The sequence below is a fragment of the Conger conger genome, chromosome 10, assembly GCF_963514075.1.
Source record: "Conger conger chromosome 10, fConCon1.1, whole genome shotgun sequence".
Taxonomy (NCBI): Eukaryota; Metazoa; Chordata; class Actinopteri; order Anguilliformes; family Congridae; genus Conger; species Conger conger.
The window spans coordinates 20,762,663-20,773,910 of record NC_083769.1 but is presented as its reverse complement, the minus strand read 5'-3'; the positions used below and the strand labels follow the sequence as shown (position 1 = coordinate 20,773,910).

General features: G+C 42.0%; 1 protein-coding gene across 2 annotated transcripts; it reads left to right on the top strand.

Moving 5' to 3' along the window:
- The first annotated feature begins 1,240 nt into the window (after window positions 1-1,240).
- Window positions 1,241-10,964, top strand: nemp1 (nuclear envelope integral membrane protein 1). Of its 2 annotated transcripts, none has more exons than XM_061257958.1 (9): window positions 1,241-1,368; window positions 2,075-2,193; window positions 3,910-4,129; window positions 4,785-4,857; window positions 5,849-5,942; window positions 6,658-6,772; window positions 7,271-7,496; window positions 8,314-8,487; window positions 8,625-10,964. In XM_061257958.1, exons 1-9 carry the CDS (start codon window positions 1,242-1,244, stop codon window positions 8,836-8,838), a joined length of 1,362 nt encoding a protein of 453 aa, XP_061113942.1. In that variant the 5' UTR covers window position 1,241; the 3' UTR covers window positions 8,839-10,964. The 2 variants fall into 2 exon arrangements, with proteins under 2 accessions (XP_061113942.1, XP_061113941.1); XM_061257957.1 differs by having other exon boundaries at window positions 8,311-8,487.
- Window positions 10,965-11,248: the final 284 nt, after the last annotated feature.

Here is an 11,248-nt window from a genome sequence, read left to right as displayed (position 1 = left end):
CTAGAGTGTAAAAACTGAGGCAACACACATGCAAAATCCCTTTGTCATCATGGAAAAGCCAAAGAACTGTCAATTCAGAAGATACAGATGGTAACTGACCATCACGAGTCAGGTAATGTGTACAAAAAAATACATAAACAGTTAAACATATCACTTAGCACTGTAAGGGCAATAATAAAAAGGCATATAAAACATATAGATCATTACATTTATATAGCACTTTTCTAGATACTTACAGTGCTTACAGTGATGACGGGGAAACTGATCTTAAATAGCAAAATGATTGCAAACTTGCCAGGAAGAAGATGCAAGTGCATATTATCCCCGCGGATGGTAAGGAAGATGGCGAGGGAGGTCATAACTGTTGCAGTTTAAGAATTGCAGAGATTGGTTGTGTCTTGTGGTCACCAAGTCAAAAAAAACAAAAAAACTTGGCACCTCCATACTAGTTACTGACAAATGCCACCATATTTGACAGTTTGATGTTTTGGAGATGTTTTCCTGCCAGTGCTCCAGGGGCACGATTTAAGATCAACGGCACAATTCATTCAGTCAAGTACTAGGAAGTCTTGGCAGATGTTTTGCTGCCAGTGGTCCAGGGGCACAATTTAAGATCAAAGGCACAATTCATTCAACCAAGTACTAGGAAGTCTTGGCAAATCTGGTTGCCTCTGGAGCAAAATTCACACAGAAATGGTTAAGTGAAAACATGTTCTGCAATGGCCATGTCAGTCTCCAGACATAAACAAGAAGCTGGCTATTCTACATTAAGGCCATCATGATTGTTATTGTTGCTAGTATGATAAAAATGTATTCACATGACAAGGGCCATAGATAAATAACAAATAATTCATTACTAATGCGACTGCTAATAATAATAATAATAATAATAATAATAATAATAATAATAATAATAATAATAATACTGAGAAGAAGAGGCTACGAACTGTTGCAATTTAGTGTGAATCGAAGCCATCTCAAAAGCGGGGTGGACAAATAATTTCAAATATTTTCTTTTAACAATGTCATTGGTAAATTTCTGCATGGATTAGTAAAACTTCATAATATTTCCACCAATCAACTGTTATAATACGAATAAACAGTTCAATGATTGGTTGATTATCGAAAGCAGGCCTTTCATTGGACGAAACAGTTATAGAGCCGTGGGAGAAACTCGTATGTGATACGCTACTGATCTGTTACTCTTTCGGTTGCTAAGCGAAATAAGTACCAGGGTTAATATGCGCAGCACTGTCATGGCGGGACACATGAAACGAAGAGTTGGATTTAATTGCAAAAATTCAAGAACGACAGTTATTATATTGTCTTTTGTGCTGCATTTTCTTCTACTAATAGAACAAACTTCAGGTAGGAAATACGTTTTCAAATACTGGTAATTATGATGCTAGCTAGGTGCCAAAAATGAGTTGCGATGTAATAACACGCTAGCTAGCTAGCAAGTCCAGTCTATCCAGTGCACCATACCCAATTCTAGTGTATTAGCTAGGCTAGCTAGCATAGCTTCTGTCACTAATAGTCAAGTTGGCTAAATATTCCGGCGAGTTATAGACGGCTATTGCCAACATAGCTAACATGTTTGTTGTGCCCCCCAGACCCGCTTTGTGTAGTTATCTAACTTGCTACCTACCTCATGCGTTCCCGAATTTGAATCTTAAATCGGAGACCATCCCATGGCTGAGGAATCCGTTTTAATTAGGGTCTTTTCTTCACATGTTGTAACAGTCGTGCTGTCATTAACGTAACATAACATTTAAATTTGAACCATATAAACATGAATGAATAATGAGCATTTTTAGATTATGTTTAAATCAAGCTTTTCCTTGGTATCATCCACAGTGAAGGAAGTTTTTCAATGATTACCAAATTAGCATTTTAGTCATTTTAGCAGTGTTTAGAACCCCCAAATAGTTTCAGTGGACAAAATGTGTTCCTAAACCGATATGCCTGTGTGGGGCCCAGTGTATAAAGCCAGTGTGTAAGAAGTCCCATGTTTGTCTCCAGTGCTTTCAATTTATCGTTACGCAGCCGTCAGATTTTGCTCCGTATTTTACAGCGGTAATGCCTATAACCCCTATCAAAGAAGGGAAGGAACACCAGGAGTCTGGATCAAAGCACTTCTGTTATGAAAATCACCTGGTGCCAGGATGGAGGGAGACCTGGACACGGATTCAGGTAGAAGAGAATTAAAAACTGCACTACACATGTACATTATGTCATACATATTAAAGAACTCCCTAACCACAGCGCTAAACTCATGTCAGGTTGGCTGGTAAGGTATAATGGGGTCTTTACATTATAGTTTAAACCATATGGCCTCTGAAGAAATTAATTATCATCAAGGCTGGGTGTTTGTCACGGGTGTCCGATTCTTTATTTTTGTGTTTTTTTTGGGAGTTCCAAAGACTGCCCAATTCAAATACATTTTCAATCTGTGATCAATAACTTTGCCCTTTGCCATGTTTGTCAGGCAATACTCTCTGTGACAAACACCCATCCTTAATTATCATGTGACTGGAAGTCGCATTCCAAGAGAGTTCTTTACACATTGTTGGTAATGACATCACAGGGAATCTTGGATGGTTGTTCTTGTGTTTGTGGTACAGCAACATTTGGCTGCTTATAAATGCTCTGCAGGCAGAGATGAGTCCACCCCCTCCATGCTCATGTACCCTCACGTCCCTCTGTGTTTATATGGGATCGAGCTTCAGAGTGGGGAGCACAATCTTCCAGATCACATGCATACAGATCATGCCTGGGTTTACTGAACAGGCACTTAGACAGCTGTATTCTGTCTAAGGATATCTGATATTTTTTCACAGGATTGGAATAAACATTCACCAAATGATCTGAAACATTTTCAACATGACAGATGCATTTTATTCTAGACTTGATCCTAAGTCGCAATAAAGACCGATGAAAATACACAATGAAAGAATAATACAAATATAATCCGCCAGTCTCTTAGTATCGAAAACTGAAAACCGTTTTAATCAACTTAAATTTCTTGCTGCTCTGCTGCCCTGTGCAGTTCACTGAATATGTATTTGGAAGAATTGACATCAACTTAAAAAAAACATGGCAAGGCAGGCTGCTAAGCTGTTTACCACAATAGTGATTCTATTTGTCAAGGTAGGCCTACACTGCAAGCTAGACAGGTTGGCAAGATGACGTTATGTAAAGTGAAGGTTTGGAGAACAACGTATGTCCATTTGATTTGGTTTCTAAAAATGTTCGCTAGTGATATACCTATATAGTGATATAAGAATGTATATAAAGAATCAATTAGCTGAGATATTCCTACTCATCCATTTGAATGGCACAGTTATTAATGCGGTGAGGTATTTACTTAAAATGGTTTCTCTTGCTAAAGATAATCATTTTCTAGGCTACGCCAACAGAGATCCTCGCATCACAGGCACAAACTGCTGCTGACTTGTCTGACCTGAAGTTAATTAAGACTGGGAATTTCGGCGCTTCTAGTTCTGGTCTCCTGTCAGTAAGCTAATAAACGCTTTGCGCAGTCAGCAACTCCCGCCTACATCAAGACCCAACCAGCCGAAGGTCGCCCAACAGGAAACGCTCTCAGCCGATGCAGTTTAATTCAGAGCTGAGAGAGATTACCGGTAGTACCCCAGGCTTTTTGTGTCTCACAGTTTGGTTGTTGGGGGACAACCGGACAACAAATTTATCCACCCCTGTGAAAATCAGACTTGGGATAGACATTGGTGCACCTAGTCAGCAGTGTGTCAGATTGGGGTGGGTCTCCCTCCTTGTCTACCTCTCTCCCCGTCCCAGATCCAGGTGTAAAGCTCCAAGGAGCTGAAGGTGACGGTGGTGTATAATCAGCAGTGTGTCTGATTAAGGGGGTGTCCCTCTCACTGGGCCCAGATTCAGGTGTACAGCTCCAAGGAGCTGAAGGTGACGGTGGTGCAGGACGAGAACGAGCTCCAGGAGCTGGAGCACTTCAGCCTGTGGACCCTGGTGCGCTACTTCATGCGTGAGCACTCCAACGAGACCCTCATCAGCGTGGGCTTGTTCAGCACAAAGACCTGCTTCCGGGTGGACCCAGCGGACCGCAGTGCCACGTACACAGTCAGGCTCGAGCACAGTGAGTCACCCGGCCTGCTTTTCCTGACTTTCCTTTTAGCTATGCATGCTGTGAAGAATACATTCACATTGTGCTATATTACAAGAGATGACATTTTAAAGAGGTAAAAAAATAATAATAACCTAATAAAAATGAACTGAAAATTTAAGGCCCACACACATTTTTCATGTTTTTGAGCTTCGTGGAGTTTCCGTTTTGTGTTCCAAACTGATTCAAGTAATAAAAGAAAAAGAATTGGTTGAAGTATGCATATTTTAGGATGTGAATGCTATTTTTCCAAGCTGTTCATAAAACTTTCCCACATGACGTATGACCCCTTTTGAGAACCCTGTTGATCTCCTGAATTACTTTTTTTACCAGTTATTTTGCTCCTCGATCCCTCTCCCTCACTACTGTATTCTCTCCACTGGCCATGTTGACACAGAGAGATGACCGCAGGACGGGGGAGGAATATTGTGGCCATTTTAGATACAAAAACCAGGAAGGGAACTTTGATGCTTGTGGGCCTTTAAATGCTGGGTGAATCTCTAGGCTTCTAATTGGTAAAAGTGTGGACACCTGGCCATTTGGTCGCTCCTAAAGAATTCGAATATATTATTTGAAATGTGCATTCCTTCTAATTAACCCCTTATTAATATGTTGTTTTCTCCATAAGAGTTTGATATTTATCTGTTCCTGGTGTTCCTGTCTGGATTGCTGTTGTTTCTCTATGCCGACACACTCAGCAGGTAATGGCGCTTCTTGGTGTTGGGAATCTTCTTTCTTTCCCCACATTTACAAAAAGAAACATGTTACTTAGATCATAGTCAGATCTGTGTTTAATGCTTTACTTTTCTTGTTTGAGCTAGTCTTACAGCACAGTACACACAGGGAGTCCTGCTTCTCCTTAGATGCCGAAGTGTTTGAAAATGTGTAATTCTTCTTCTGTTATGAGGGTTTTTTTTCCTAACATTAATTGTCCTGCCAACTTTTCTCATTTTGTCAGGGAGATTATTACTAATTGTTATATTCTCAAGGCAAACTTTGTAAAATGCCATCTGCATCACAAACCATTAGTAGTTTGAGTCATCATGTATCACCCGCTGTTGCTTCAGGATGTGTGGAGCAACACGTCCTTTTAAAACCGGCAGTGAAATCTCACATAGCAGATGCATCAAAGAATTAAAGTGCCGAAATCCTGATGCTGCCCAGGAAGTGTGAACGTACCTTTCTTTGATTTTTCTGGTAATTTAGTACAAAAGATATTTCAGAAAATTCATGGCTGAACTATGTTTTCAGGACATAGTTGGGGTTAGTAAACAGGCACTTGGTTTCAAACATACAGGCAAAAGGGCATTTTGCATCAGATGCACAGCTGTGCTGTTAGCTTAGCTTCAGGTACTTTGCTTCGGAGACACAGCTGTGCTGTTAGCGTAGCTTCAGATTCTTCACTTTGGACAAACAGCTGTGCTGTTAGCTTAGCTTCAGGTACTTGGCTTTGGACACACAGCTGTGCTGTTAGCGTAGCTTCAGGTACTTGGCTTTGAACACACAGCTGTGCTGTTAGTGTAGCTTCAGGTACTTCACTTTGGACACACAGCTGTGCTGTTAGCTTAGCTTCAGGTACTTTGCTTCGGAGACACAGCTGTGCTGTTAGCGTAGCTTCAGGTACTTTGCTTCGGACACACAGCCTCCATAGTATGGACACACAGCTGACCCTGCTCTCCCACCCTCCCACAGGAGTCAGCTGTTCTATTACTCAGCCGGAATGAGCACGGGCATGATCGCCTCCCTCATCATCCTCATCTTCATCATGGCTCGCTTGCTGCCCAAGGTGAGGCTCACAAACACTGTAACCACACTCCATTGGGCAATCAAAGCCACCATATATGTTACCCAGGACTTAGTGCTGTTTGTAAGGTCACAGAAGCTTCCTGTTTTGTGTGTTTAGGAGCAAGACGTTGTTGCACGGTGGTGCAATGAAAAGCACTGTGCCGTCACAGCACTGGTGTCATGTTTGGGTGCACATCTGTTAAAATCCTACAGTCATTAAAGTCAGGCACTAAGTGTTGGATATGAATCTTACAGTAAGAGTTGGTGCCTGATTTTAATTAACCGAAGTGTTGGTCTTGTTAAAAAAGTTTGAGGTTTAAAAAGTTTGAGGTTTATTGTTATTTATGGATAACTGAGATAATATTGACACAAAGATAAAGACACAAACCCCGCATCATCCCCTCATATTTTCCCTGCCTTTCTTTACCTGGCGTATTTCATTTTCCATCGTGTGAATACTTCTGTCTAAAAATAAATGGATTGTCACCAAATTGCTGTTGATATGTATAAAGCTTCCTAATAAAACATTCATATTAATAATAGGAATTGCTGATCTGTTAGAATGTAACATACTGCTTCTTAGCTACAGGCTAAACGTGGGCAAACATATGTGAATATTGACCATCCTTTTTTGACCATTTTTGTTTTGCAATCTGTTTAAATGCATCTTTCACTGTCAAAAGAAAGAATAAATAATGGAACTGTTTCTTCCTCAGAAAAGCCCGTTCTACGTGATGATAGTCGGGGGCTGGTCCTTCTCACTCTACCTCATCCAGCTGGTGTTCCGGAACCTGCAGCTCATTCTGAGAGAGCACTGGCACCTGGCCATAGGTGACTGACTCACTGACTCACTGACTCACTGACTGACTGACAGATGACAGATGGTGGCACATAAAAGCATTACCAATACATTTCCAATGTGGTCCTCAGGATCAAGACAAACATCAAATTACATGCAACAATAAATACATAAATCAATGAAATGAGTATTAAGTACATCAGAAAAGATACCATGCGATACTCTAGAGCAGGGGTGCCCAATCATGTACCATGGAAGGCCGAGAGTATGCAGGTTTTCATAGCAACCTGTAACTCCACAAGTACCCTCCTCTGGTTGAAGGTGTTAATGAGTGAAAGCAGCAGGTCGATGGTTGGAATGAACCTGCATACTCTTAGCTCTCCATGGCACATGATAGGGAACCCCTGCTGGAGATCATCCTGCAATGCTTTTTTTGAGAGTAAAGGATGTTGTACGGTAAAATAAATTGTTTGTGCTTTCTCTCAGGGCGGTTTAAAGCGCTGGTTTCTAATGCCTCTGTCCGACTGCAGGCTACACAGCGGTGGTGGGCTTTGTGAGTTTCGCGGTGTGCTACCGCCACGGCCCCCTGGTGGAGGAGCGCAGCATTAACATCCTGTCCTGGACGCTGCAGATATTCGGCCTGCTGCTGGTCTACGCCGGCATCCAGGTCCAGCAGGTGGCGCTAGCCATCATTGTGGCAGCTTTCTGCGCCAAGAACCTGGAGTATCCTGTTCAGCTGGCCATAAATGCGTACATGTGAGTGTGCGGATGGGTTTGAGAGGGAGAGAGAGTCAGAGATGAAGTAAAGTTTAAATCAAAGAACTTTATCTCGGCAACAGTTGTATATGAATGCTAACACTGCTCCGTACTACACAAGACTTTATGCTAGCACTGCTCCGGTTATGTGTTAACACTACTACGCTAAGACTGTTCTGTACTATAGCAGGCACTATGCTAACACTGCTCTGTACTATAGCAGGCCTTATGCTAACACTGCTCTGTACTATAGCAGGCCCTATGCTAACACTGCTCTGTACTATAGCAGGCCCTATGCTAACACTACTCTGTACTATAGCAGGCCCTATGCTAACACTGCTCTGTACTATAGCAGGCCCTATGCTAACACTGCTCTGTACTATAGCAGGCCCTATGCTAACACTGCTCTGTACTATAGCAGGCCCTATGCTAACACTACTCTGTACTATAGCATGCCCTATGCTAACACTGCTTTGTACTAAAGCAGGCCCTATGCTAACACTACTCTGTAATACAGAAGGCCCTATGCTAACACTGCTGTGTACTAAAGCAGGCCCTATGCTAACACTGCTGTGTACTAAAGCAGGCTGTATGCTAACACTACTCTGTAATACAGAAGGCCCTATGCTAACACTGCTCTGTACTAAAGCAGGCTGTATGCAAACACTGCTGTGTAATACAGAAGGCCCTATGCTAACACTGCTGTGTACTAAAGCAGGCTGTATGCTAACACTGCTGTGTAATACAGAAGGCCCTATGCTAACACTACTCTGGAATACAGAAGGCTCTATGCTAACACTACTCTGTACTAAAGCAGGCTGAGACCAAACTGGTGCAGGAAGCTGGAGCCTCGTCGTCTTCTGACTGAGGAGGAGTACCAGAGGCAGGGGGAAGAGGAGACACAGCGCGCCCTGGAGGAGCTGCGGGAGTACTGCGGCAGCCCCGATTTCCAGACCTGGAAGACCGTCTCCAGGCTGCAGTCTCCGAAGAGGTGGGCTTGAACGCAGTTAGCACATGCTGGCTAACGCAACAAAGTTAACCTTTTATTTGAAAGCTGCAGACATTTGAGGGATAGGTGCCCGTCAATGCTTTTTGACCAAAGGCATTTGTTTTCCTGTTTCCGCCCAGGTTCGCGGACTTCGTGGAGGGCTCACCCCATTTGATGGGGAACGAAGTGTCTCATCACGCGCAGGAGTACGGGCTGGGAGGGTCCTTCTTCGAGGACGAGCTCTTCGCCACAGACGAGGAGGACGAGGAGGAAGTGTCTGAGGACGAGGAGAAGGAGCATGTGCTGAAGAGGGAGCAGCTTAAAGAGCGCTTCAGGAACCATCGAGACATGTGAGGGAGCGGGGGCCGTCGGGGGCAGGCACACACAAGGCCCGAAATTCCTCCCAACTTTCGCATCCCCAGAGCTCCGTCGGTTGAGCGTAGCGGGTGTGGCTTCAGCCCTGTCAGTCTTCAGATTGTGGCAGAGGAGCAAGCTCGGTTACGATTCGGAGCAGAAGCCAGACAAGTGCCCTCAAACATGTCTCCGGGACAGCGTTTGACAACAATCAATCAATCAATCAACAATCGTACAACTGAGAGAAAGGAAAACGTTGGAACATACTCAAACGTATTCACGTCTTTTTGGAAAAGCAGTATTCAGTATGACACTTTCGTAAAGGAACATTTTCATTTTGATCTTTTCCTGTGTGCAACTGTTCAAGACAAAATTCTAGAATGATGATGGATGGATCATTTTGATTTAAGTGGTCTTACGCTGGCTTGTTTCATTTTCCTTTCCGTGTCGCAGGGACTCTTCCATTACAGCGATCGACTGGTAAATGTTTGCTTCTTGTATTGAAGGTAAAATCCCAAGAAAATGTTCAGCTCAAGTCGGTGATGTTTCTGTTTGCTGTGTAGTAATACGCCAGTTCCGGTGCTAACATTTGGGAGGAAAGTCATAGCAAAGTAAACCTTTCGCCGAGAGGACTTCTTAGCTCTTCTCAGTCCCAATGCTCTGGGTCCAAATGCTGGTCTAACCTCTACCCATCAGTAAAGATATTTTTTTATCCAATCGGTTAGCTCCACTCTTCAGAAAAGCACACAATATTGCAGTGCTGCTCATCTCCATGTCCTGCAGGCTACCCAACTCCTGATATCACTAATTAACTTATTGTCTGAACCAAGCAGGTTAAATAATTAGTGATGTCGGGTAGTGTAGCGCACAGCAGAAGCGATTACCAGCAGACACTGCGGCCCGCAGGACGAGGAGTGGAGCAGCGCTGCAATATGGTGACGTTGCTCACAACCTGACTTGAAGTGTAGTGCCTTTAATCCAAATACTGTACCGATGCTGTGAACTGATTCTGAAGCCTGTTCTAAAACTTCCAGTCTTCTGATGAACTGTTATCTACAACTTCTTCCAAGAGTGAAACCATGACACTTAACACACTTAACACAAGATATTGACTAAATAAAAATTCAGATTCCACATTGACCTTCTTCTATCCATCTTTACTTTTTTCTCTTGGTGTGCCTTAGGAAGTTACATGGTGTGCTAGTTATTTTAGTTGTATTTTAAATTGTATTGTTTTTAATGGTTTGTAACTGTTGAACCAAAGTGCTCAACTTGCGTAGTTGGTGTAATGTTGGCTGATTTTTCCATAGGTGATGAGATTCCAGCTCAAACTTGCCATTATCGCTTTTGTCATTCACTTCTACAGGGATGCAGGATATGGAAATTGTAGGAATGGTAGAAGGATTGCTTCTTGGTTTTGGCTGGTAAACGCAATTTAAATAAAGAAGAAGTGTAAATGACTATGATTGGGCTCATTTTTGAGCATGACATTTTTGCTTCATTTACAGCATCATCGTATTTGACAAATATGATGATGCATGTATGTTGCTTCATCATATTTGTTTTCATATTAATTTATCAGTTTATGGAACCCTGATATCCTGCACCTCTAGTTATAAATCTATAATGTATGGCCAGACCCAATTGGTTTACAGAAAATAGACTGGTACAGTTAGCTAGCTAGTTGGTTATTTTTCTTAGAAACTTTTACCTCATAAAATGTAGAATGGCCACCAGCTCTAACAGATTACAATTTCAGTCAGTATATCAAATTTATTTTCCAGAACAATCTGTGGTATTAAAATAGTCAAACTGATGGAATTCTTTGACACTTATTTTTTCCTTTTCAATTACATATGAGCACACTGAATAGACACAAAAATACTTCTGTGTTTTGTCTTGTGTAATATTTTTTTGTGGGATTTGTCCTTGTGTGAAATTGGGTCAAAGCTGAACCATATCTTCTATTTGTTGGAATAAGATGGATGTACACAGTGACTGGTTTTGTATGTAAGATTTTATGATGCCAGTGAATCCATGCCATAAGGGTTTTCAGTGTCTTCTGAGTTATCTTTGTTTTTTTTGTTTTTGTTTGCGGGGGGAACTAATAAATGTGTTGAGATTGAGTAGGTGGCAAATGTGATTTTGTGCATTAGTTTTTTTATAACTGACTAATTAGCAGTTTGAATTAAATTTAAAAAAAATGTATGTATCAATCTTAAGTCTCCCAGGGGTGGGCCGGTGAGGGTTTTTTTTTTGCATTCATTATTTTTTTCAGGGTGCAATTTTCAATCACTATGGTAACAAAATATACCATTTACGGTTCTATCTGTTTAATCTTATTTTATGATGCCATTGCTTTAGCGACAGTAGATCCTTATTTTGTAACATGTGGGTGGTGAAACAAGTG